This window comes from Corythoichthys intestinalis, chromosome 1 (assembly GCF_030265065.1).
Source record: "Corythoichthys intestinalis isolate RoL2023-P3 chromosome 1, ASM3026506v1, whole genome shotgun sequence".
Taxonomy (NCBI): domain Eukaryota; kingdom Metazoa; phylum Chordata; class Actinopteri; order Syngnathiformes; family Syngnathidae; genus Corythoichthys; species Corythoichthys intestinalis.
The window spans coordinates 45781358-45809081 of NC_080395.1; the positions used below are offsets into that span (position 1 = coordinate 45781358).

General features: G+C 39.4%; 1 protein-coding gene across 1 annotated transcript in view; it reads left to right on the forward strand.

Annotated features, from left to right (window-relative positions):
* The window catches only part of usp47 (ubiquitin specific peptidase 47), a 46638-nt gene that overhangs the window by 11443 nt on the left and 7471 nt on the right, over nucleotides 1-27724 (forward strand). Inside the window, exons 2-21 of the mRNA XM_057855362.1 lie at nucleotides 3717-3911; nucleotides 6211-6327; nucleotides 10955-11108; nucleotides 11199-11295; nucleotides 12270-12415; nucleotides 12532-12611; nucleotides 14845-14994; nucleotides 15106-15201; nucleotides 15302-15454; nucleotides 15549-15707; nucleotides 15781-15912; nucleotides 16085-16161; nucleotides 16269-16324; nucleotides 19918-20030; nucleotides 20098-20199; nucleotides 20272-20479; nucleotides 20571-20686; nucleotides 21318-21437; nucleotides 23372-24176; nucleotides 27513-27688. Of these exons, the coding sequence (XP_057711345.1) occupies nucleotides 3717-3911; nucleotides 6211-6327; nucleotides 10955-11108; nucleotides 11199-11295; nucleotides 12270-12415; nucleotides 12532-12611; nucleotides 14845-14994; nucleotides 15106-15201; nucleotides 15302-15454; nucleotides 15549-15707; nucleotides 15781-15912; nucleotides 16085-16161; nucleotides 16269-16324; nucleotides 19918-20030; nucleotides 20098-20199; nucleotides 20272-20479; nucleotides 20571-20686; nucleotides 21318-21437; nucleotides 23372-24176; nucleotides 27513-27688 (3252 nt within the window). The remainder of the gene's footprint in view (nucleotides 1-3716; nucleotides 3912-6210; nucleotides 6328-10954; nucleotides 11109-11198; nucleotides 11296-12269; nucleotides 12416-12531; nucleotides 12612-14844; nucleotides 14995-15105; nucleotides 15202-15301; nucleotides 15455-15548; nucleotides 15708-15780; nucleotides 15913-16084; nucleotides 16162-16268; nucleotides 16325-19917; nucleotides 20031-20097; nucleotides 20200-20271; nucleotides 20480-20570; nucleotides 20687-21317; nucleotides 21438-23371; nucleotides 24177-27512; nucleotides 27689-27724) is intronic.

Genomic DNA, 27724 nt, shown 5'->3' on the forward strand with positions numbered 1-27724 from the left:
ATCATGTCATTTTCAACAGAAAGGAATAGAATTGGGTGGATTGCCTTCTTTTATTTTTTTAATTTTTTTATTTTTAAATGTACCATAATTTTCATTCTATTAGGCGCACATGACTATAAGCCGCCACCCACCAAATTTGACACAAAAACTGCATTTGTTCAGAAATAAGCCGTTGTGTACTATAAGCTGCAGCTGTCCTCACTTTACTATGGGTTATTTACACCAAAAGAAATTAACCGTCCTGAGATTGTCGTAAGACTGTCATAATTATGACATGACACTGTCATTAGCATTAATGAATGCTTATGACGTGTCATTATGTGTCAACCGGCAAATTATCACACTTTTGAATGGATGTAAAAGATCTGAGCTGGACATAAATGGAGATGGTAACAGAATTTGTCAGATGACTTCATTAATGCCGATGACATGTCATGTCATAATTATGACAGCAGTCTTATGACGCCGCTGTCAAATAAAGTGTTACCTATTCAACCAAATGAATCAACCAATAAGCCATGCTGCACTATAAGCCACGGGATTATTAGTGGAAAAAGTGAGGAAAACGGCATGGAAAATGAATGAATGAATAACGGTCTAAAATTGCGGTATTCATTTTTCTTTTTAGAAGTTGAGTTAAGCACTTAAATTTGACTTGCCCTGAATAACATTGATTTACCTACCTTTTAACATATTTTGTTCTTACTGCAATTAATTAAATTGCCAATATTTATTTCGAAATGTAAAACTCAAAATGTGTAACACAACTGGTGTGCAAAAATGAAAACATCTCACGTGTATATATATACAGTATATATATATTTTTTGGGGGGGGGGTCAAACCACTGCTGCAAAAACTCTTTTATGTGACTATGTTGATAGGAGCAATATTTCTATTTTACATATCAAAATATACAATTGCAATTTTTTTTTAAAACTCCTTAAAGGGGAAGTTCAGGATTTTTCAGGCTTAATCTTCGAGTTAGCGAGGGTTTAATTAGTTGGTGGAGTTGATTTCAACAAATTCCGTGTAGTTTGTTAGTTATTTGTTAGTTTCAGGGCTCCAGAGTGGCTAAGCTAGCGGGAGTCAATGGGACCATCTTAGCATGCCAATAAAAAACAACATATGCACACATTCATCGATGACCCCTGCAAGACTGCTGTGTTGGGTATGTTTTCTGGATAAAGTTATTAAATCTTACCATTGCATGTCAATAATTGCAGTAACAACAACATTTGTAATCCAGAAGTTCTGCAGAGAAACAGGGTGGAGTGATATCACGCCGTTTTTTTCACCTCTGTTTTTTTGGTCGTAGCCAGCAGCAAGTAACCAGTTTATATTGTATTCATAAGGAATTTGTGGAAACTTTCCTTTGCTCATGTCTTCTGTTTTCACAGCCTCTAAATGCACATTTTGCCATGTTGCGAGCCTTCAGTTAACTCAGCCGACTGATGCTGCATTCGAGGAAGGTGGGAAGTCAAGAGTTTCCAACCTCCGATCTGGAAAAGTATCATTGGAACGCCTCCCCTATTTGATCGCTTAAGAGAAGGCAGGTTTGCTGGAGGTCAGAATGTATTTTAATGGCAAAAAAATAAATAAATGCTGCGATCAGCCATCTTTGTAGTTTACATTTGCTTGGGACGCGTTGAGGTCGCAACTGATGCCCTCCGAGCGGCATAAGTCCGATGTCCCACCTCCCTCGAATGCAGCGTGAGCACGAGTGGCCGAAGCACTCCTGACTATTGTGGTCGTATTAAGCATCTAAAAAATTGTCCTGCAGAATGAAATTAATCACGGTAGTTTGGTGTGACATTGTTTTGGGCGCATGGGTGTTTTGGAACAATGATCTGTGTTTTGAATTTGTTTGACTATGTAGGATCTGTTCGTAGATCTGTATCGTTTTTTTATTGGTACGGTAGTTTGGTGTGACATTGTTTTGGGCGCATGGGTGTTTTGGAACAATGATCTGTGTTTTGAATTTGTTTGACTATGTAGGATCTGTTCGTAGATCTGCATCGTTTTTTTATTGGCATGCTATGAAGGTACCATTGACTCGCTCTAGCTTAGCCACTCAGGAGCCCTGAAATTAATAAATAACTCACTGCACGGAATTTGTTGAAATCAACCCCACCGACTAAATTAACTCCTGCTAACTTGAACATTAAGCCTACTGTCAAAACTTCAGAACTTCCGCTTCAATACATTGAGAGGTATTGAAATGGGGAAAAACCTCCTTAATACATTGGGAGTTATCTGAATGGGACTAAATATCAGCACACAGTTAAAATGCATTGGATGTCTATTGCCATTAGTGGCAGTGAATGAGTCAAACAAATGTTAACAAAACAAATACGTCATAATCACATACACGCGCTGCTAAAACCACCTTGCAGCTAGGGCTGGGCAATATGGCATTAAGAATGTATCACGGTAAATTGAGCAGGATTACCTCGATAACGATAAATGATGATAAATTCACCCAAGCGAAATGTAAGTATATAAGTTGAAAATCTGAATCAATGCTGGAAATACAAATTAACCGTTTCTCGTTAATTTATTTACCAGCTTTTAATTTACCTATTTAACGAATGTACATGCAGTCTAAACATTAAGTATATAAAAATCTATTGTAAACAATAAGTATTTAAGTATGAACATTTATAACAGCTTGTATGACTTCAACAATGTACAACATTATAAAAATCAATATGACGACTGTGCAAACATGCGAGAGCGTTAGCATGTGGCCTGGATACCGGTAGAAAGCACTGAAAGCACCTTCTCCTGAAATCGTGAGAACCAGGGAGAACAGCGGGTGAAACCCCGTCTGGATGCCGCCAAGAGTCTACTGAATGTCGGGTGAAAGTTTGGTGAAGCTCCCTTAAGCCACACCCCTCACATTTGCTTCTCGCGTTAGCCGCTAGCGTTAGTCTGACTTCCTAACCACGTGACTCCATACGTAAGCACACTGACTGCTTTCTTAAAGAAAAATGAACATAGCCGAACAACACAAATTCAAAGCGGGATGAAAATACTATATTTTCTTGTTTTATTAATTTACCAAATTTACCGACATGGTCAAAATTACGTTGATCACCATGAAGAATTTCGGTAATGGTAAATTTTCGGTATACCGCCCTGCTCTACGTCCAGGCACTCAACATGTCACTCGTCTGTTTTAATTTACTATATTTAAAACAATTTCCTGCTCAAACAGATGTGTCACGGCGTCTACAGTATATTACTTCTATGTGCACGATCCTAATCTTAATCGTCTCCAGTGCATGCATTATGATAACATCACTTCCTGTGGTCTCCTCTCGACCACCATGGTAGTCTGAAACAGGTAGAGTTTACGAGGATTTAGGTTATTGGAATAAGATGCCACAAACCATATTTAGACCTCTCAAACAGGTTTGGCATTTGGCCCTTTAACTTCCCTTCCTGTCATCAGTTCTCTCCATGCCAAAGATTCATTTGAATCTGGCTGCGTAACCTGCTGCATGTTTTTCAGAAATGTCACTTGACTTGTATCCACTAGGTTTGATCCGTAACACAGCATGATATGTTTTGAATTCTGAAAACTTCTGACTCAACGTGAGCAAGCATTGCTCAACAAAACACTTTTACAAGCTTTTCACAGACTAAACATGGTATAGGCAGTCGGGGATATCTAGTTGTGCTTACACTCTTCCCCATTGTCTTTTATTTTCAGATCCAAAAAGCTGCTGAGGAGCCCAGAGTACTGTGTATAATCCAGGACATTACCTGTGCCAAGACTGTCAACGAGAGGTTGACTTTCAACCTACCTGCATCCACAACCCTCTCCAAACTCTATGAAGATGTTGCCCATAAAGCAGGATATGTCAACGGATCCTTTGAACTCGCCTGGGGAAACACACAAGAGATGGTTGGGAAATTCTACTAGCTACACACCACACGATTAAAATTCATTCAGCCGTCGTACCCGTCAAATGTTTATAGTTTTTATACAGTTTACATAGTTTTCATCACTTCTGTACCCTTGAGGCCGTGCTGTATCAGGAATTAAGTCTGATAGAAATGCAGGGTTTGAAACTCACACATGGCCTAAAAGTTTAATTCAATATTGGATTTGGACATACCATTGTTCACTTGTACAAAGTAAACATAATACAGGAGTTTTTCCCCCATGCTCGTATTTGCTGATGAATAATATAGAGAAATTGGGTTGGTATTCTTTTCTTATGTATATACTGGCCCCTTTTCTTAAAGGAGCCAAAGCTAATCCTGCTTCTGACCCAGGCCAAAGCCTAGGTGCTCTGCCTGTTATCTCATTGAGTGGGTCAGTGGATTAAGCTACTGTATGTTTACACTGCAGCGGTCTCTGGTTGCTCATGTTTAGCAAGGACATCATGAAGAAAGTGTGCATGTTGACCTTATTCTTATACATTAGTTCTAATAATCTTCTAAAAATAAATTTAAAAACTATTTTCCCTTTAAATCCAACCAATTTGCACATTGACAGAATCCTCCGGTAACACGAGAATTCACTCTTGCTTGTCTCAGTACTGTCTTAAAGTGATCCTCAAACTTAAGTACATGTAGGCTCCAATAAACCACAATTGTTCTCTTGTACTAAAATATGTTGTTAGAAACACATAAAATGTTAAATCAATGACAATATTTTATAATAATTAGTACATATTTTGACCGTTAGTTGGCGCCGCGGTTTGCGGGCTCGCAGTGATGACGTAATTGGGATCTTTCCAAATGTGTAGCGTATTGAACAATTGCTTATTGCTGCCTAAACTCGTGAAGTAAAATGCCACGATGTGCTGCTTTTGGAAGCAATTTCCAGTCAAATGGAAACAAGGGGAGTGAAGTGAGTGGTCAAGGTGGAATTACTATTTTTAGTGAATAAATGTCCATAAGTGGAAGCTTCTCCCCCTTTTTGGTCCCTGTATGCACGTATCCTACCCACCACGCGTTACAACTGGCACCCGAACATTTTTCCTGGATCCTCTGTCAAGTGGGGGTTTCCGTCTGTTTTCTGGATTGACGGTCCCACCGCCTCTGCAATATTGGTGTCGGATCTGTCCGTTTTTTTTTTTTTTTTTTTGATTCGTCGGTCCCACAGCGCCTTTTCGGATCAGTCTATTTTGTGGAATCGACGGCCTGATTGCGGCTGCAACATTGCCATGGGATCGGTCAAATACCTGGCTCTTCGAGTGAGTAAAAAACGCGGATTTGGGTTACTATTGCTATCTTTTTTGTTGACTATTCTTCGTGGGAGTTTTCCCCAAATCATACTAAATAATTAAAGCACTATGGCACGCTACAGTGACGACATTGACTGACGTGGACCTCACAACAATGTTGGAGTTCGTCAGGGAACGCGTGTTTGCGCACTGCTGAGCTCCGGAGTGAAGAGTGGTCAAGGTGGAAATATTTTTTTGTGAATAAATGTGCATAAGTGGAAGCTTCTCCCCTTTTTGGTACTTTTATACACGTATCCTACCTACCACGCATTACAATGTACAAGACATGGATTACACAAGGTGTGCTCTTTGGCCTGTACGGTATGTAAAGCACACGACAGCTCTGGATGCTAACAATCTACTTAATTATATTGGGATAAGTTTGAAAACGCAATATGCTTACCTTGAATATCTGCTAATAAAACCGGAGTTCCCAACAGCATACTCTCTCGCTCCCAACCGGAGTTCCCAACAGCACTCTCTCGCTCTGTTGCCATTGAGACTCACTAGCAGTGAGTGCATCACCAGTTTTGCCCAACTTTTGTCTTATCAGGTATTTGCTGCACACATTTTCCCCTGAAACTCGTCTTGTGAACGACCGACAGTGCTGTCCTGCTCTTCACTTTTCAAATCTGGTTCAAATAGGAAGGGTAGAACTGACGACATGTTGGGAATGCTAACGAGTGACACGCTGGAATTTCGGCAACGGGCCCGGTGACATCACGCACTGCGACGTAACAAAAATGGCGACCTATCACTTAAAATAATTTTACAAACTTTATTAAAACAAAAACATTAAGGGGGGTTTTAATATCAAATTATTATAACTCATACTAACATTTATCTTTTAAGGATTGTCTTAAAAATAGAGGATCCTTTTAAAATGGAGGCCCTATAGTATTGGAAAGAAGAATAGCTAGTTAATCTAAACAAATGATGTATGATTCCTCGTCTCTTTGATGTATCCAGACACCCCTCGAGCACAGCGGAGAGGTGTCACTTCTGGATTCTGGGTTTCAGCCTGGTGGTAAGAGGAATTTCCTCCAGATAACGGACAAAGATGGAGAACAGCCACATGTTGCTTCGGTGAGTGAAATGCATTGCTTGGCTTTAAATAAATAAAATACAAAGTTCTTCCATTGGTAGAGGTATAAGTACCGTATATACTTAATGTAAGTTCGCTTTGGTTCATTTTCGGAACAAAAAATGCAATCTTTTATTTTTAAAAAGGGAAACAATAGAACTTGTGTAAATAAATAACATTTAATATTTTGGGTGATAGTTCAAATAAATTTCACTAAGTTCATAAAATTACAACATAAATGATCGTAACAATTATAAAATTCAAATTACGATTGAACATACAAAACTAAGCTTTGAATCCTCAGCAGCAACGACCTGAACATGACAAATGTAATTATCCAGGTATAAAGTTTTTTGCTAGAGAGATGAACATATCCTCATTTTCTGCAGAAAGCACATGTGGCAATGACAATATCTAACTGACTTTCTTACATGTGGATCGAAATTCATTGTTTGGTCGTTCCGTTTTAAAGTGGGTTAATATATCTGCTTTAATTGTTGACATAACTCTGGATTTATCCACTTGCCTTTGTCCATTCATAAGTTTAACAATGAAGCCAAAAAAGTGTTCAACAGCGCTGGCACCGGCAAGCGTCTTTAGCCGGCAGCGGCCTGGGCGTCCGTTGCGATCTAAGCTACCCGAATTTGGTTCTGCATGTAGCACTTCGCTCGACCTAATAATACATCTTCTGAGGGAAAAAATGCATAAAATAAAACTGAAATGGTACGGAAGCGAACCGAACTGAACATGCAAAACAAACAGTTCAATACATTCACATGAACCGTTAAACCCTTCTCCAGGGGTGTCCAAACTGGTCCTCAAGGGCCCCTGTGGGTCCTGGTTTGTGTTGCTACCAATCGAGCACAGACACAGGCACGAAAATCTCTCACCTTTTGGCGAAATTCGCCGTTTTGAAGTCAAAATGGGTGACCTACGTGAATTGCGTAGATCCGAGGAGAAATTCTTTTTTTTTTTTGGGGGGTGGGGGGGGGGTTGGGGTCAGGAGATTTTATTTAATTAATTATTATTATTATCATCATGTGATTAACTTAGTACGTAAACTAGCAATTCAGAAATCGGTCCTTTAAAAAAGTGACACTTGGACAGTCAGCAAATCATTCTAGATGCTTCGCTGACGAGAACCAATCATCGGCCCAAACTGTGTTCCATTGTTCCCATCTCGCGCACTCTTTACATGTACATGGAGTGCTTGGAGAGCCTTTGGTTGCATTGCAAAGCTGTGAAAACAAAAAGCAGGCCTTATCCACACCGGGGCAGACCAGAGCGCAGCAGCATACATACTTGCCTGTATTTGCCAGCAGATTGATTTTGGTGAGTAACGGTTTCAATCGTTTTCATATTTTGCGATATAGTAAAGTTACTGCCATTCGTTGCAGCTTGTGTTGAACACTGCCAGAGCTAGCCAAATCTCCCGTGAAAAAATAGCTCCCGTTAAATTGGCGTCAAGCTTGTGTATTTAGCGGTAATATAAACGAAGAAACGCACTGTTGAGTCAAATTAAGTGGCACGCCCTCGGATGGACGGGGGCGCCTCGCATCGCTCCCATTGTCCGCCTGAAACTCGTTATTTTCGGCTGGGACTTGTGCTGACGGCCGCTGTCGGCACAACACTGTCAGGAAAGGAGATTGAGGAATAAAAAAAAAAGTTGGATGAAGCTGCTGAAGGCAGTGGATACCTCATCAACTGGGTGAATAGCACACTTGGTAAGAATAAGTTTGCAAGGATAGTCAGGTATAAAATACAATTATATACACAATTACAATGTTATTTTTCTATAAGATTTTATGCCATTGCTTTATTAATTATTAGGTGCTGTTAAGTATGGATAATAAAGAAATAATAGTTTTTAGAAAACTGTGCTGTTGGTGGCTCAGTGACCATCTGATGTGGTTTGTTCTCAGATGAACAAGTTGAGGAAGGAAGTTTTGATGCAGAGGTTGAAGGAAGAAAAGAGGCAGACTGACTGAGTCACAGCCAGAAAATGTTGATTTCTATTCACTGTTGCCCCCTCCCAATTAAAGTATGTCACAGTTGCAGCCAATTATTATCTAAAGCTGGTTAAAATTGAAGTTATGTTGTTTTAAGGTGTATTAAGTACTTGTTCATGTGCTCCTTTTGATCTACGAGCCCCCGCCCCTCCACCGGTCTCTGCACGGCCCTGCTGAAACACAGTGTGGGTCGACAGAGCTCAATATTTTGTTGGGTTGTACAGTGTACTGGAACATATTTCCTCCACACCCTTCTCACCTTTTTAACCCCTGACCCATTTCCATGCCTGCAGACAGTTGATCCAATGAAGTTTCTGTTAAAACATGCAGCATATGTCTGCAATCAACTGATTACACTTGTAAGACACCAGATTGGTGAAAAGGTGTTGTCTTGTTTTGTTGGAATGACATCCAGCACCCACTATGGCCCTCTGTGGAATAGTTCGGACATTATCCATTGGATAACTGCAGCTATAAGCTTTGCGTTCGTGACCACCAGAAGTTATTAGAGGGTCAAATGCTGGCCAGAATAAATAAAACAAAACCATTTTGAAAGCTGTAACGATAGCTAGTGCAGAATTCATTTTTTACTGTAAAATTAACTGCTGTTCTACGTTTACAAGCAAGATCTTGTGAAATGCAAAAGGCTTCAATTTTCCAGCTCTTTTTTGTTGTTGTTTTGTTTTGTTTTGTTTTTAATCTTAGACTAGGGAGTGATGCGAAATTGTCACATGGTGTGGCCTCGTGAGTCTGGAATGACTGTTTTAGTGCGATGGAGACATCAGGTAAGACGAGAGGGAAATAATGTAATACAACCATCATGCTTAGTGTTGTTTGCTATTTATACTTATCAGGCTAAGTTTGAAGTACTGTTTGTTAACTAGCTGGCTACCATTGAAGGTGATGTACATGCAGTGTTGTTAATCTTACTGAAAAAAAGTAATTAATTATAGTTACAAATTACTTCTCCCAAAAAGTAATTGCGTTAGTAACTCAATTACCTGAATGTAAGAGTAATTAGTTACTTGGCAAAGTAATTGGTGATAATTACTTTTTTTTTTTCCCTCAAAAAAAAAAAAAAAGAAAAAAAAAAAAACATTGGCCACACTATGTGAAGTTTTTTGTGAAGGTTTTTGGTACAATTGGCCCGAGCCCAATTCTTTACCCTAATTTACCCTTTACCCTGAATCAACTGTAAAAAGTTGTTAAAATTGCTCCCATTATTGCATTTGTTCCCTTCTCTCTACTTTCGACATATGAAAGTTTTAAAACAGTTTCATCATTTAAAGATAGATTCAAGTCAAGATTTTGCCGATTTAGAAGTATTTATATAAAAAGATTTAAAAAAGATAAAAAGTTACTTAGGTTCGCTAGGAAGGTTCTCTACAACAGAGCTGTCCTAAAAAGTCTACTGCTTTAAGATGGCGGCTGTCTACTAACGCATTTAGTGCCATGCAGTGTTGTTAATTTTACTTTAAAAAAGTAATTAATTACAATTACAAATTACTTCTCCCAAAAAGTAATTGCGTTAGTAACTCAGTTACCTGAATGTAAGAGTAATTAGTTACTTGGCAAAGTAACTAGTGATATGTTTTTTTCTTTCTCAAAAAAAAAAAAAAAAAAACACACACACACAGGTCACACAATGTGAAGCTTAAAGTGTTTGGGGGACAATTGGCCCTAGCCCAATTCTTTACCCTCCACTTAACTAGACACAAGGGTATTGCGATAACTAGCTAGTAACCTTTGCTATGTGTGGAAGTCATTTAAAGTTGTGAATCAATCGTTAAAGTTGTTAACATTTCTCCCGTTATTGCATTAGTTCCCTTCTGTCTACTTTAAACATGTGTAAGTTTTAAAACTGTTTCATCATTTAAAGATAGATTTAAGTTAAGATTTTGCCGATTTAGGAGCATTTTAAATTAAAAAAAATTACTTAGGTTCGCTAGGAAGGACCTCTACATCAGGGCCTTCCTGAGAGGTCTACTGCTTTAAGATGGCGGCTGTTTACAAACGCATGTAGTCCTTAAAACATGTTGGCAGTGCAGCAGTGTCTATCATTTGCATCTAGTTCTATAATATGATATCTACCGTGTCATGTGGGCGTAGTTTGTCGGCTATGGCTGCAGTCAGGTATTATTGGAGCCACCTAGCATCGCGGTTGCAACGGCGTCTTCCCCACTCCTGCTCTGCTCTGGTCCCCGTGAGTCCGTTTCTCTCAGACTTTTTTTTTATTCAACCAACTTAGTAACGCATAGTAACGCACGCCTTTCCCGCCTCAGTAACGGTAACGGCGTTGCCAAGATGAGAAAAGTAATTAATTAGATTACTCATTACTGAAAAAAATAACGCCGTTAGTAACGCCGTTATATTGTAACACCGTTATTAACAACACTGTGTACATGTAATCTATCTGAACTGGAATGTCTGGCAGAGAATATTCCTGTTTTAGTGCCATTGACTGCAATAGATGCCCAATCCATATGAACTTGGAGAGCTTGAGTGCTATCCCAGTAAATGGCAGCCAATGTTGAATAAATCACATGAACTCATACTGAAAAATAAATCACATGAACTCATACTGAAAAAAACTGAGCATTTTTTAAATCTCTGGAAACAGGAAGAATCAAGAGCAGCGGATAGCAGCGGACTGGATGATAGCTCCCAGGAGAGATTCATTGGGCCCCTGCCCCGAGACAGTACCATTGGCTGCAGTGGTGACTGCAGTAGCCCCTCTTACTCTTATACCTCCATCCTCAACAAATCTGAGACAGGTGTGGCTTTGTCACCGGTAAAATGTGTATTGATATTCAATTTGCACAACCTCAGCTGTGTTCTTAGTTTTGCTCTCTCCACCACTGTAGGTTATGTGGGTTTGGTTAACCAAGCGATGACCTGCTATTTGAACAGTCTCTTACAAACCCTGTTCATGACCCCGGAGTTCAGAAACGCGCTGTACAAGTAAGTAAACATGTGCAATCCCCGTCTATCATGGGTGATCCATCTCAAATTGACCCGCAATAGTTGAAAATCCACAATATAGGGACTATGTAGAAATTAGTTTTAGAATAGTTTTGCTCCTAACACATTCTTTAAACTTTAAAAAAGAAAAAAAAAATCTCTGATTACAGATTTCTGGTATATACTGTAATATTAAGACAAAGACAAGCGAAGACGCGTGCCTTAAAAACACTTTGGTAAATGCAATATCTCAAGGAACCACCGTACATTAGTACTACCACAAATGTTTATTTTGTTAATAATTCATCAGATTTATGTGATTAATAGAGTAATTAGCTCATTTAAAGTATGAATCACATGCCATGATGTATTATGTTGATCTGGGCTTTGTATTTTAGACAGAAATGTGCATTAGAATCAAAAACTATGTGATGAGAAAAGTTGGCATATGAATCTTATGTAACTACATAAAACTCTCATTGTTTTCTAAACTAAACACAGATGTTTACAAATATCTTATTGTGACTCATTACAAAGATAATCATGTGCTTTGAGCGAGGACTACAGAACTATGAGAATATTCAGGGTTTTCATTAGAAATAAATACAATTAGAAATTACAATACATTTTTGCCTTTTTTAAAAATTGAAATAATAAAGTATTGAAAACATTTTAAATATATTTTTAAATGAATATCAATAAAGAGAATATTAACTTTTAAGAGGCTTTGAAAACAGGATTTCGACCATTTTTGGGTCAACAATGTCTCTTAACTAATTAATCAACTATGAAAACAGTTGTAGATTAATTCGATAATCGAATAGCTGTCAATTAATCGTAACCGTTCTGTGCATGCATATACTTTTTAAGGGGCGGGTTCTTGTTGTGTAACTTATGACCTCACTGAGTCTGTATGTAGTTTGCTTTTTTAGTGGCCTTTTAAAACACAGAACCTCATTTGATGTCCTCTTCAGATGGGAGTTTGAAGAATCTGAAGAGGACCCAGTCACAAGCATTCCCTACCAGCTGCAAAGACTGTTTGTTCTTCTCCAGACCAGCAAGAAACGTGCCATAGAGACCACCGATGTGACGAGGAGCTTTGGATGGGACAGCAGTGAAGGTAAGTTTTCCCACAGTCTACCATGGCTCGAAAGACAGTGTCTAAGGTGTGTTTGGGGAGGTGTCGTCACTTGAAACAGAAATGTATATGTATATTCTTTTTTACTTTCATCCCAGCTTGGCAGCAACATGACGTACAAGAACTTTGCAGGGTCATGTTTGATGCCTTGGAGCAAAAGTGGAAGCAGACGGAACAGGTAGGACAAAATGTTTAACAGCCCCACATCACAAACAGAAGACTTTGTGAGAAAAAGAAAATTAGCCAATAGGACCTGTGGGCTTGACACATTTTTTTTTTTTTTTTCCCAAAGCTCAGGATTGTGAACACTTAAGCCAATGTCTGCGTAGACCACATGTCTGACAAAGAAGCTTGTGATTACATATCATTAAAAATAATGTGGCTTTTAGTTGCAAAAAATCCTGTTGGACTTTAATCTATTTTTTGACAGCTCATCCCTTCATCCCTGTTGCAATTATTAATATAGTGATCCCTCGCTACTTGGCGCCCTTTGGCCATCGTGTTTTTTTTTTTTTCCAATTAAGTAATAAATACAGTATTTTATAGAGATGTCCCGATCCGATAACGTACAGCCTCTCACCTCTCCCTCTTGCTGCTTTTCTTGCTCACCAAGCAGCTGCTTAAAGTTGACGATGAGTGACAGCTCTGAAGCTTTGATCTTGCCAGAGAAGTTTTCATGAGCTCATTGAGCTTGTTAAACACTAGCAGTAGTGTGTGTGTAAAGGCTGTGTTATGCTTCTGTGACAGACCTACGCCGCCAAGGCAGACCCAATTTACGACCCTTTGCCGTAAACTGACGTGCATCTCCTCAATTTTCTAATTTTGTGTCGTGTCAACGCATGGAGACGTGTTGCTAGTGGACTGTGATTGGTCCGCTCAGACTGTTGTTTCCAGTTTAGCGCGAAATCGCCATTTTCAAACATTGTTGTGCTACACGAAAAAATGGACCAAGCCGATGAGAGTATCATCAAAGAGGTCCACAAGTAACTCGACAAGCGTCCCCCAAAACTGTACAAACACATTGCCACACCCTTCTAGTGGCTTGGTGGTGAAGTACAGAGCAACACGTTCCCTTGCCTTAGAACTACCGAATGCTCATTGACGCCGTAGTCGCTTCACCTTCACCCAACCCAGGAGCATAACTTAGGCTTAAGTCGGCAGCGTGACCGGATCTGAGTGAACTCACTCAGTGAAGCATTTAATAAAGACAAGCATTTTGCAATGTTATTTTATTTTTAAAAATTTAACTTTGGAGGAAAATGAGAAAAACATGTCTCATATGAATCTCTTTCCAATACTTAATCTGAATAAATACATTGAACACACCAAAAAAAAAAATGTAAAAAGGCTCTGCCTCTACTTCACGGATTCTCGATTATCGCAGGGAGTGGATCCCCATTAGGCATGTACCGGTCTGAGATTTTGACGGGATGATAACTTAAGCAAAAATACCGCGGTTTCACGCTGTTGCAATTATAGCTCTAAAATGTGTTATTTTGAGATGTATGGGTTCTTTTTTTTTTTTTTTATTCCAAGGAAACATCCATGAAAACGTTTACTTACCTTAAATCTTATGTGACGTGACGGATGATGGTCACGTAAATGTGAAATCATGTTGGAGGTGTTACCTACACGTCGGCTGTCCTTCCTCCTCTAAGCCGCGGGCATCTGTTTCTGTTTTTGGTAGTCTAAATACTTTCATACTAGCGACATTTTTGAGGGGGGAAAAGCTCAGGTGTAGTTTTATGGATGGCGACAGCAGTGTCACTGACAGGGCAAAAACCGGAGGGGGAGGGGTGAGCGCTGCCGCTCCAATCCATTTCTCGATACATTTTTGGAACATAGAAAAATAGCTAATACCGTACTCCGGTTTTGAAACAGTGACGTTTTCATACCACGGTAAACCTTGAAACCGGTAACTGGAACATGCCTAGTCCCCATTAACCATGAAAAACGAGGGATCACTGTATTCTGCATGGTCTAGTCTGAAAAGGAAACGTGCTGTAGACAAGTGTCAAAAAATAATAGAATTATTTTTTTTTTCCTCAATCACCCCAAATAATAATTTGCCATGTAAAGGGTTAAAGTTGAGCAAGATAATTTTTTTCAGTCGAATAATTTTAACACTGGAATGCATCAATATTAAATTGGATGTTAGTATTTCCACTCAAATGTCAGTGCTTATAAGGTCATTAATTTTAACGAATAAACAGCATGATTGCGATTTACTTCAAATATTATCTCCTTAACATTAGACTGCATGATTTAATGGCTCTTGGGGCCGTTGGTGTAGATATGTGAACAGGCAACCAGAGGGTTTGTGTATGTATGTGAAACTTCACTGACTTTACCTAATGTTGGGTTTTTAACATTAATGGGGTCAGCGAAGTCCTGTCTGCATTCCTCTTCAGGCTGACTTGATCAACCAGCTGTACCAAGGGAAGCTTAAGGATTACGTTCGCTGTCTGGAGTGTGGCTACGAGAGCTGGAGGATTGATACGTACCTGGATATCCCTCTTGTAATAAGACCTTTTGGGGCCAGCCAAGCCTATGGCAGTGTGGTAAGGTTTCCTTTCCCAATAGTCATTATTCTCTTTTCCACATTGCATATAGTGTCGCAGGAGTGCTCTCCTGAATACAATTTAAACCCGATTCATGTTTTGGTGCTCCAGGAGGAAGCTTTGCAGGCATTTATCCAGCCCGAAACTCTAGATGGGCCCAACCAGTACTTCTGCGAACGCTGCAGAAAGAAATGTGATGCCCGGAAGGTGAGCTCTCTAGAAATGAGTTTGCACAATTTGCATGCAGAATGCGGAGGAGCTCTTCTGAGAATTCGGTTATCCCTCAAATCCACCTGGTTTGTTCCAGGGTTTGAGGTTTCTGCATTTCCCTTACCTGCTGACGCTGCAGCTGAAGCGATTTGATTTTGACTACACCACTATGCATCGCATCAAGCTCAATGACAGCATGACTTTTCCTGACGAACTTGATATGAGTCCATTCATAGACGTGGAGGATGAGGTGAGAGCAGTAGCTTCAATCATGACTGGCATAGTTTAGCACTTATTTTTGATTAAAGTCCTTTCCTTTGTGTTTTTTTGGACGGTCCGCGTAGAAGTCCCCTCAGACAGAAAGCTGCACTGACAGTGGAGCTGAGAATGAAGGCAGTTGCCACAGTGACCAGATGAGCAATGATTTCTCGACTGATGATTGTGTGGATGAGGGGATTTGCCTGGACAGCACTGGCAGCGCAGAAAGGGTCTTGAAGCCAAAGGTGAAATATAAGAACTAGATGCTATTGAGGACAAAGCACGAGTCTGAGCAATATTTTCCATCACTTTTGTCAGAGTTTGCCAAGCTTTGAGCTGTTTTCCGTTATGGTCCATTCCGGAAGTGCTGCGGGTGGCCATTACTACGCCTGCATTAGGTCCTTCTCTGATGGACAGTGGTACAGTTTCAATGACCAGCATGTTAGCAAGGTCAGTATCAACCAGTGGGGGGAACTCTATCCTGAGAATTGAGATGTGTGGTTCATTGCTAAAACACCTGTAGTGGTTTTCCAGGTGTATCTGTTTAAATGTTGGGTGTATGTTACTAGTGTCAAAATATCTGTTCACTCCTGGTTGACAGTCTTTGTGCATTTTTGGATAGATCACCCAAGAAGACATAAGAAAGACTTATGGGGGATCCTCAGGCAGCCGAGGATATTATTCCAGTGCCTTTGCAAGGTAGCTTTTGTTGTATGGTCTCTACTTGTGAATTTAAAACTGTTAACACAGTATTCCAGCTTAATTAAACCATAATTGTTTTTAAAATTTTTTTAAATCTTTTACAGCTCTACAAATGCGTATATGCTGATTTACAGATTGAAAGATCCCTCAAGAAATGCAAGTAAGAAAAAGTTACTAGTATGATTGAATTAGATTCATTGTATTATTAAAACGTAAGGAATTTTCCCAGGTTTTTGTGTGTTTTTTTTTCTTCCGGCAGCAGTTTCGCTTGGGAACCCTAGATGCGTCATTTTTTGTTTGTTGGTGTTTACGTTTGGTTATCTATATTATCTATATGCTGTTATTTGACCGAGGTAAAACTTTATCGGTCTGATGTAGTGGATTTGTGGCATGTTGTCTGGGCCAATTCCGTTTTTTAAATGTTTATTTTTTTTTATTTTTGCAAAATCGGTTTCCCTGAATGTTTCATTTTACTTTAACCACAGATAGGCTGACAAAAATCTTTTTGCGATTGCAATGTCGCATTTGGCTTTCAAATTTTACGGTTTCATGTACAAATTTATATGTAGTGTGATGATACATTGTGGTTTTGAGTACTCCACAACAAGACAATGGATTTGTTTTTTTTGGTTACAATTTTCGGAATATTAACCCTTTAAGGTCTGGGCCTATTTTGTCTGATTTTGCATGCCTTTGAAGTTGCCTTTATATTTCAAAGAAAGAATTGTTTACGATGGCCTGGTTTGGTCCCTTTTTTTGTGACACCTTGAACTTCATGTCCAAACTGTTGTTTCCTTCACTGACCAATTATAAATCATCATTTTGGGCCCAAAAAGACCAAAAATTCAAAAATCGTTTTGTCAAAATTTTTAATATTGATGTCCAATTGACAACCAAACATGCGTATCGAACCGTTTTGAAACTTTTTAATATTTATTCAACATGTTCGGATGAACATTCAACCAAAAAAATGTAGAATAAATAGTCTTATATTTGACAATTCAACATAAACAACAGGTATAGCCATAGGCGTTTTTTTCCTTTATACACGCTCTAGTCAAAACAGGTTATATACAGCAGACCAAACAGTGAAGAACAGTGAAAAAATATATACCATCTAACACAAAAAGTGTTTAGAGGCCATCTCTGTATGAGTTTAGGTATTGCGGCCCATCACCTGATGAAAACTATGTACACACAATCAAGCTTCTTGAACACACATTTATATACACAAATTGAGAAGACTGATTGTGTGTGTGTGTGTGTGTGGCACTACATCACACAGCCCACACTTCCATGGGGTGTCGGTCCTCTTTCCACCCTTCCATTTTCATTTCACTTTACTTTCATTGTCACTATAAATGTACATGAAAAAAGTCAGTATTTATGAAAATAATAAAGTATAAAATAAAAATATATACAGCAATAAATAATAATGGAAATCTATATGTATGACAATAGAAAGAATACCATAGCTGAATATGTGCTACATCTCTAATCTTCATATAGAAAGAAGAACACCACAAATTATAAATTCCTGCCTGGGATACACACAGTGCACGTATGACTTTGATCTGATATGCACATTTTATTATTATATACACAAACACACACTTATATTGCATCAAAATTAACTTTGTCTTGCAATATCAAAAGAAACTTTTTCAGCATTAAAAAAAAAAAAAAAAAGTGAATTGGCTTACCTCTACTCGTCGATGGCGTCACCCACGTATTCAACTCCGTCACTATCTTCACTCGAGGACTCTTCCGAAGAAGACGATGATGACGAATTTGGACCATCCTCTTCCTCAAGTTGATCAAAAAGCACAATTGCTTGCGCTAAATTTAGTTTTCCGTTCATTCTCAAAGTCACACAAAGTCACTGCTCGATCCAAACGGCCGTCGCTCGCCTCCTCGCTGCTCCAGAACACTCCTCCCTCTCGTTCGGTGGAACCTCGCACGGCAGTTATATTTATTAAAAAAACACATTTTGTGCCTCCACTGTACTTCGAAAGGGTTCGTTTGATTTGTGTTTTTTTCATGGAGCTTCCGTTTTGAAAAAGGACAAGAAATGATGGAAATATAGACATAAACAAATGATCCATGCAGCCTTTTAATGTTTTTTGAGAGGACAATAAAACTATAAAACTTAAATGACAATATCTCACGTTTTAGTTGGTCGATTGACTTCAAATAATGAGAGTAAACCGCAACTTCCGCACTTTAAAACGAGACCAACCAACGGCATGTGGGTGACGTAATTAAAACGTAAGGGCGCTTCAAAGACGACGTGCACTGAGGACGCGCCGGCGCGTCCTTCGACTCTCAAGGGTTAATAAGGGATTCATTCCAGTTGGATATCTTAATCTCTATAAAGGAGAGTTTCTGTGTGTCTGTCCGCGTGTTCGTGTTTTATGTACGCAGAAACGGCTGGGCGGATTTTGACAATATTGTATTGACAGTGTTGTACCCTATGTGTCTGGGAGTGTTCTTAGATGGGTTTGATTTCTGTTGGCCTCCATTTGGTGCTAATTAATTAATTCAAACCTCAAAAATTAGCATAGAAAATGCAAATTTGCAGTTTTTCACCCGAACAACGCTGGGCCTTACTGCTCAATAATCCCATTCAGCACCTGGTGCTGTGTCACCAGTAGGTGAATGGCGAGATAGTGTAAAGCGCTTTGAGCGCCTTGAAAGGTGGAAAAGCGCTATATAAGTACAACACCATAACACCATAACATAAAAAAAAAAAAAAAATCATGGGAAGCCTAAATTTCAAGGTTTCTTATGTGTCCATTTAACAAACCTTGGCCCCAACAACCCAGCACAAGTAGTATGCCCAGCAACGCCAGGCCATACTGCTAGTATGTAATAAAAATAGGTGCATAGAAAATGAATGACTAATGTGAGCCCAAACATGAGAGACAAGTATGACAGGTAATGAGAAATGCAAACTTGTTACGCCACTTGGCAAAAATCCTTTTGTGGAGTACAGCCAAGCGGTCAAAATGAAAGTGGACAAAGAAATCCGTGGAGGAAAGCACTCGCTATCAATTGAAATGAAAAGAAACTCAAATGGTAAATGATACCATGATCACTTTGACAATAACATCGAGAACATTTGGCTGTAGATTGAAAACAAAAAGTGCTTCTATCCGTTTGTGCGTATGTCTTTGAAAGACTTCAGTGACACAATGATTATAACAAATCTGCCGCAGTAGACATTTAAAAACACTAGTGGGCCCAACAAAAGATTGAGATCTAATTTAGCTCTAAAGCTATAACGACAATACTTGAAATGTTTTTAATTGGTTTTATTCAAGAAAAAATTTAAATTCATAAAGTACACTAGCTTAAAACTAATGTATACATTTGAATACAATTGTATTAATTGTATCATGCAACTTGTAATTTATTCAAAAAATTGGGATAAACCTATTTTTTATATAACATTTTGTGTATAGTCGTATTTAATTTTGATTGTGTTGTTAAGGATGAATCATGATTCATCCTTATCTTCATATATTTCAAATTGGTGTTACAACTTTGGGTTAAAATCCTGACTACAGTCCTTAATCATTTCGTTATAGCAGCTATTTCAGTGTCATTCGTTTTGGATCCTTAGGGGTTAGTGTCAGAATTCTTGAATGAAACTATTAGCCTGTAACATGCCGCTCTTGTCAGAAATGCTATAATTCCAGCTTTCTTCATTGCCTTTGCATGATCAATACTATATGCATTTCGTGTCTGCAGAGTATTTAGCTGTGGATGACTTCCCAGAGCACATAAAGAGTTTGGTTGAGAGGGAGAAAGAGTCTGAAGAACAAGAGAAGAGACAAAGAGAGATCGAGCGAAACACTTGCAAGGTATACAAATCGATCAACCGGCTTGATCCAGTAGCTGCTTATTGATCACCTGCATTCCTTTCTTCAGATCAAGCTTTTCTGCATGCATCCTTCGAAGATGATGGTGGAAAGCAAGCTTGAAGTACATAAGGATAAAACACTTATGGAGGCAACCGAAATGGCCTACAAGGTTTGTTGGAAGTCCCTGAACTGGGTACAAGGTGATGATCGTTAATGAACCGGGTCATGTATTTTATTTCAGCTGATGGAGCTGGAGGAGATGGTCCCCTTGAACTGTTGTCGTCTTGTGAAGTATGATGAGTTCCACGAGTACCTGGAACGCTCCTACGAGGGCGAGGAAGAGACACCCATGGGCCTTCTGCTTGGAGGTGTCAAGTCCTCGTACATGTTCGACTTGTTGCTGGAGACCCGGCGGCCAGAGCAAGTGTTCCTGCCTTACAAACCTGGAGGTGAGAAGACTAGTACCACTGAAAGATAAAACGTTAAGTCACTAAGGCAAACGTGAAGTAATCTGCTGGGAATGTTTTGCTGGTTTTCTAGAGGTTATGGTGAAGGTTCATGTTGTGGATCTGAGAACTGAAATCATCGCCCCTCCTATCAGTGTTCGGGCTTATCTGAACCAGACCATCACTGAATTCAAGCAACTTATTGCACAGGTTTTTACTAAGCACATTCATGCACAATGTTAGCCAGATGCTAACTTGTACTCATAAGAGTGTGTGTGTGTGTGTGTGTGTGTTTGTTTATATATGTGTAATACTAAATATATTACACCTGAATGAATAAATGTCATTTGGTTGGTTTGTTGGTTGATGGCGATCATTTGTCCCGTTTTACAATTATGCGATTATTCGCAAAATTTAGAATCCATACATTTTACTGCTTTGCACATGCACTGAGCTCACCAGCACTATGTAACTAAAAATGGACGGCGTACCCACGGCTGCTATCTATCATATAGCTAGTTATATTGTTTTAAAATTTAGAATATATGATAGCCTGTACACAGTGCAATTTTCGGCATCTAGTACAGACTACATTGTCATTTTAAGACCGCTAGTTGTTGATATTGCTAAAGTACAAGTGACGCACACTAAAAAAGAAATCCCTTCTCATTTGTAAATTCATAAAACGTCAAATGACAAGGACTTATTTTCAGGTGTTATATAAAACAAATGATGAATGTGATTTTTTTCAATCCTGTAATAAACAAAATTTTTCTGTTATATTTTCTGTCCATTGCAGTCATAAACATTCATCATTTGTATAATGTATGCCTCTATTCAGGCTACAGGACTATCTGCAGAAACAATGCGCGTGGTTCTGGAGCGCTGCTACAATGACCTGCGCCTACTCTATGTCCCAAACAAGACACTGAAAGCGGAAGGTTTCTTCAGGAGCAACAAGGTCTGTATTTATTCTGATTGCGGTTTACAAAATCACATTGTCATGTGTATTTGGGGGTTGGGTTTAATCATTCAATGCGAATTGACAACGATAGACCACAAATCCATTTTAATTGGATGGCTGGCATTGAATTACAGTGGTACCCCTACATACAAAATTAATTCTTCAAGGACCTCGTTTGTAAGTCGAAGTGGTCGTATGTTGAGCAGGATTTTCCCTTACGAATGCATTGTAATTCCATTAATTTGTTCCACAACCTGAAAACCTACACTAAATCCTTAAGAAATGCTGCTGGTACTATTGCAAATAGCGATTACACAGAGCAAAACACTCCCTTTGTTTAGCTGCGGAGGACAGTAGGCATGTTGTGTTGCACAAGTCCTGCAATAAATGATTACGAATCTGGCAATTTTTTTGGTGATGTTACCACAATAATAATTGTTACCTTGTAAAGACTGGCGAACGGAGGTCTGAGGAGGACTCTCGAGATCGTAGACATTCTACGGCCGTATTGTCGAGCCAGTACACGGACTTGCACACAATGCTCATATTTTTCTATGATTTCCATCTTCATTTCAATGGTAAGCCACACATTAACCTTTTTTCACCACCTGTACTAACATATTTGGAACCAATGTTGATTTCTCTCACAAGAAAATCTGACGTGCACCCGTCTTGCGGGAAAAGAAACGGTGGCGCTGTCATGAATTGTCGTATTTCGAGCACGTCGTCGGATGTAGAAACAAATGGCGAGTCAAATTTTACGTCGGATGTCGAAAAGATCGTTGTGTCAAAGCGATTGTATGGTGAGGTATAGAGTCGTGCGAAATTTCCGATTTTTAGATTATTCGCGATTCGGCCGTGGAAGATTCGAGAACGATTCACCAATATCCAAATTCCGATTATTGAATTATACCAGGTAAAGCGGAAGTAAAACACAGTCAGCGCGGTCTTTGGGACGCAATGAGGAACGGACCGAGAGTAAATATCATGTTCAACTCATGCCGCTAGATTAAAAAAACAATCATTACCTGACTGTGGCTGACAGCCGCTACAAACAACGCCCAGTTGCTAGTTGCTACAAACATATGGCTACAGTAGATATCATATATATGCAGAACTAGATGCAAAATGACAGAGGACGTTGGTGTTAGAACATGTATTATTGAACAGAGATGCGAAATGACACTTTCCGGCGTAGGTAAACAGCCGCCATCTTAAAGCAGTAGACCTCTCTAGAAGGCTCTGTTGTAGCGAACCTAATTAACTTTTTATCTAAAATACTCCTAAATCGGCAGAATCTTGTCTTGAATCTATCTTTAAATGATAAAATAGTTTTAAAACTTTGACAAAAGTAGACAAAAGGGAAATTATGGAATAACGGGAGCAATTTTAACAACTGTAACAGTTGATTCAGAACATTAAATTAATTGAATGCAGTTTAAAGCTGCTGATACAGAATGGGGACTGGAGTTTTTTATTTAATGTTATTTTTGTATATTTGTTTACTGATATATTTTAACTTGACACTGAAATAGTAGTTTGGTTTAGCCTGAGAGGATTTTTTAACAATTTTGGAACTAATGTACAAAACATTAAAAAAAAAAAAAAAAATCGAATCGTTAGGTGCCCAAAGATTCCCAGCTCTAGTGAGGTACCACTGTATCATGTTTTAGTGCCATTGACGCCAGCAGGCATCCAATCCATTTTGACTGGGTTGTTGAGCTGTTTTGTTGAGAACAACAACAGAGCGCCCCAGATGCCCCATATGTTCTAAGCAGTAGTATGCCAGTTACTGTTGTTCAGTGTAAAAAGCAGCTCATTTTTCAGCAAAACTGGTTCATCTATCGCTGTCAATGAGTTTAATAGGAAAAGGGTTCTAACACTAGAAAATGTTGACTCGCAACCTCTTTTACATTTTGTATTCCATTTAGATTTTTGTGGAGAGTTCAGAATCAACTGATCATCAGGTCACTTTCACCGACTCGCTGCTGTGGAAGCTGTTAGATCGCCACGGGAATACTATACGACTACTGGTCTTGCTTCCTGAACAGTCCCCTGGCACTTTGGCCAGTAGAACTATTGGCCAAAAGGTTGGCAGTGACTCAGATGTGCCCTTTGAAGGATCAAAAGGCAACAGGAAATCAGTGGAGGCTATCCTTGAGGAGAGCACAGAAAAGTTAAAGAACCTGTCTCTGCAGCAGCAGCAGCAGCAAGGTTCTAGTACCAGCGACAGCCAGAAAAGCTCAGACGCCAGTGACTTTGAACATATTGAATCCCCGAGCCAAGAGGCGGACTCAAATTCAGCCTGCGTGGCCGCGGACAACAGAGAACTCGAGAACCGAATTGGGGGCACAACCGGTTCCAAGGGCAGTGCTTCATCTGAGCCAGAAAACCACTTTGGTTGTGAGGAGCGCTCAGACTCTGAGGTAAACAATGACCGCAGCACCAGCTCGGTGGACAGCGACATCCTGAGCTCAAGTCACAGCAGTGACACGCTGTGCAATGCGGACAGCGGTCCCATCCAGCTGGCCAATGGTTTGGACTCGCACAGCATCACTAGTAGCCGTCGCTCTAAAGCCCATGAGGGCAAGAAAGAGACCTGGGACACTGCAGAGGAAGACTCTGGGACGGACAGCGAGTATGACGAGAACGGGAAGGCAAAATCGGAAGCCCAGTACTTATACTTCAGGACAGAACCTTGTTCCCAGGATGATTCTGCCTGCCAGTCACAAAAATGTATGAACTTTCTATTCATGATGTAGTTAGATGAAGCTATTCTTTGCTCATCGCAATGTAATAGAATAATTCCATTGTTCAGCTGCAAGGGATAGAGACGATGAACCCCGCAACAAATGAGGAAAATCATGAGAGTGATTTACACCTAAAAAGGCTTATACACTGTAAAAAAAAAAGTTGGCAGTACGATTTCACTTGAATTTTCACGTTCTGATGGATTTTTTTTTTCTGTTATCGGTTAAAGATCAACATTTTAAGTATGGCCCACAAACTTGATAATGCAAGTGAATTCAACTCTTTAATCAAGTTCACATTATTAACTTTATAAAATAAGTTGAGGACACTCAAAAAAAGTTACTCAAAACAATTTGGGGAGTTATTTAGTAATAGGAAGTTTTATTTTTTTGTAATACAACCGGATTTAAATATCAAAAGATGATTACAAAGCAACACTTGTATCTAAATGAAGCTTAACCCTAACCAAACCCTTTTACTTCAACATAGTTCCAAGGTACCAAGATTGCCCCAACATAATGCAAAATGAAACATAATATCCGTGTAAAGAAGCTAATCAGGTCCCCTTGATTTCATTCCTTCAGTTCTTTAGTCTACTTAGTTTTATGCCCAGTTACTGATCGTCTTTGCCTACTTTGTCGATAGTTCCTCTGGGAAAAACTTTTCCAAAATTTCGTTTCCGGGTTCGCAGTAAGTCAGTAACCCACACACTTTTGGGAAAGATACAATGTTTAATGTGGAAAAAGGAAGAAAGCAAACACAACAAGAACGCTAGATATAGATTGTTACTTCTAAGATCCCCGCGCTACTTCACTTCTAAGATCCCCGCGCTACTGTTAAAGCACACAAGATATTCCTTTAAGCAATCAAAACTCTTACCGTTGACAAGCGGTGGAGAGCCAACACCCCGATAGAGTTACAGAGGAATACAGGCCGAGCGATACGTATGACATCCACGGCTGACTCTAACTGAAGAGGGAAAAATCCCAGCTCTTATAGGGTTGCATCACGTGAGATCAGAGATGGTCAGTCCCTTACCTCTGGTGACGAGCCACTTGCCCAACGGTATCGTTACACATGATTTGAGATCCAATGGTTTCGTTACACGTGGTCTGACACGTTTTGTAATCACATATCACAAAGATGTCAAAGTGGCGAGGAAAACAAGGTAAAGGGAATCCTACATCACAAGGACGCCAAAGTGGCGAAGATAACAAGGTTACAGTTATAAAATGACTTAAGGGAATCAACGCAATATGCTGATTCATTCCGGGTAATATTATATTTCTCCCATCAAACTCCTTGCAAAAAATATGGAATCACCAGTCTCCGACGAGCAATCACACAGACATTTTAACATGTTTAACAAACTCTGATAAAAACTTGAAAAAAATAATGAATTAGTTCAAAAGTGCAACTCTTTAGCATTCAGAAACATTAAAAAAAGGTCAGGAAATTACTTTTACTAACTTTTATAGAGCAAGTGCAGGGAAATATATATGAATTCAATCCATTCTGAGGGAAAAAATATGGAATCATGAGAAACAAATAACATAACAAAACAAAACATCACTAGTATTTAGTAGCACCACCTCTGGCTTTTATGACAGATTGCAATCTCTGAGGCATGGACTTGAAGAGTATTCATCAATTTGGTGCCAACTCTCTTTGATTGCAGTTGCCAGATCCTCCCTGCAGGTCAGACCCTTGCTGTGGACCTTTTGTTTCAGTTTCCACCACAGGTTTTCAATAGGGTTGAGATCTGGGTTATTAGCAGGCCATGGCGTTGACTGGACGAGTCTTTCTCCAAGGAATGCTTTAACAGTTTTAGCTTTGTGGCATGATGCATTGTCATCTCGGAAAATGACATATTTTCAATTGAAGGGATAAGAAAGCTGTCTAAAATTTCAATGTAAACTTGTGCATTTATTGAAGATTTAACCACAGCCATCTCCCCAGTGTCTTTGCCGGACATTCAGCCCCATATCATCAAGGACTGAGGGAATTTTGATGTTGATGTTAATGGAAAAAAAGAGAAAAATCCAACCTTCAATACAAGTGCATTCATTCCGTGGGGAAAACAATCCCACATAAAGAAAAAAATATTTTACATCAAATAATGTGTGTCACAATTATTAGCACCCCTGGTGTTAATACTTTGTACAACCCCCTTTTGCAAAAAAAAAAAAAAAACGGCACCTAATCTTCTCCTATAATGTTTCACAAGCTTGATTTTGAATCTGGTGAACCATTTCTGTGTAGATTTGGCCATATGTTTAGGGTCATTGTCTTGCTGAAAGACCCAGTGACGACCCATCTTCAGCTTTCGGACAGAGGGCAACAGATTTTGATTTAAAATGTCCTGGTATTTCAAAGCATTCGTGATGCCATGCACCCTAACAAGGTTCCCAGGGTCTTTGGAAGCGATACAGCCCCACAGCATCACTGACCCACCCCCATACTTCACAGTGGGTATAAGGTGCTTTTCAGCATGCGCATCTTTCGTGGCACGCCAGACCCACTTAGAGTGTTTGTTGCCAAAAAGCTCAATCTTGGTCTCATCTGACCAAAGCACGCGGTTCCAGTTGAAGCCTGGGACCGTGTGTATTTTTGTGTAAGACCAATTTTGTGTGAAAAATTCTACATGATTGTTATGGTCTTGTGCTTGACGCCTTTGAATAACCTAAACCAGGGGTTTTCAACCCAGTCCTCAAGGCACACTGTGGGTCCTGGTTTTTGTTCCAGCCGATCCAGCAGAGACAGTTGAACCAATGAGGCTTCTGCTAAAACAAGCCACACCTGACTGCAATCAACTGATTGCACTTGTAAAACACCAGATTGGGGAAAAAGTGTTGTCATCTTGTTTGGTAAGAATGAAATCCTGCACCCACAGTGTGCCTTAGTGGAATAGGTTGGGAACCCCTGACCTAAACTATAACTCTTGGCCAGAACGAGCTTTTGTTGAGTTTCATGGGAACCATCAGAATATCTTCCCTGATTTTGTGTGAACACCAGCTCTCAGTTCAATTTTTTCATAATTAATGGTAAAAGCGATCCTTCCGGTGTGTGGTTTGTAAACAATAAGATTCTTTCAAGAAAGTTGCCATGAATAGCAAAGAGTGAGGGGCCATAAGGAATGTCAAACAAAACCTAAGCTTTTAAATTCTGTTGGCCTGAGATCTGTCTGAATTTTTTTTTGATTTAAATAGAACAAAAAGTTTTAATTTGATTTAAATAGAACAAAAAGAAGCATGAAATAACTTTTTTCAAGAGAAGTGAAGATCTGCTCCTGTTGAGTTTTTCCCCTGTGCTGTTCCCCAGGTTTATTGATTCATGTGGACAAGAGGATAACACTGGCAGCATTCAAACACAATCTGGAGCCTTATGTCGGCGTCAGCTCAGCTCAGTTCAAAGTGTTTCGGGTTTATGCCAACAACCAGGAGTTTGAGAGCATACGGCTCAACGAAACTTTGTCGTCATTCTCTGATGACAACAAGGTCAGAATTTAAAGATCCATTGCGTCTAGTTGCATT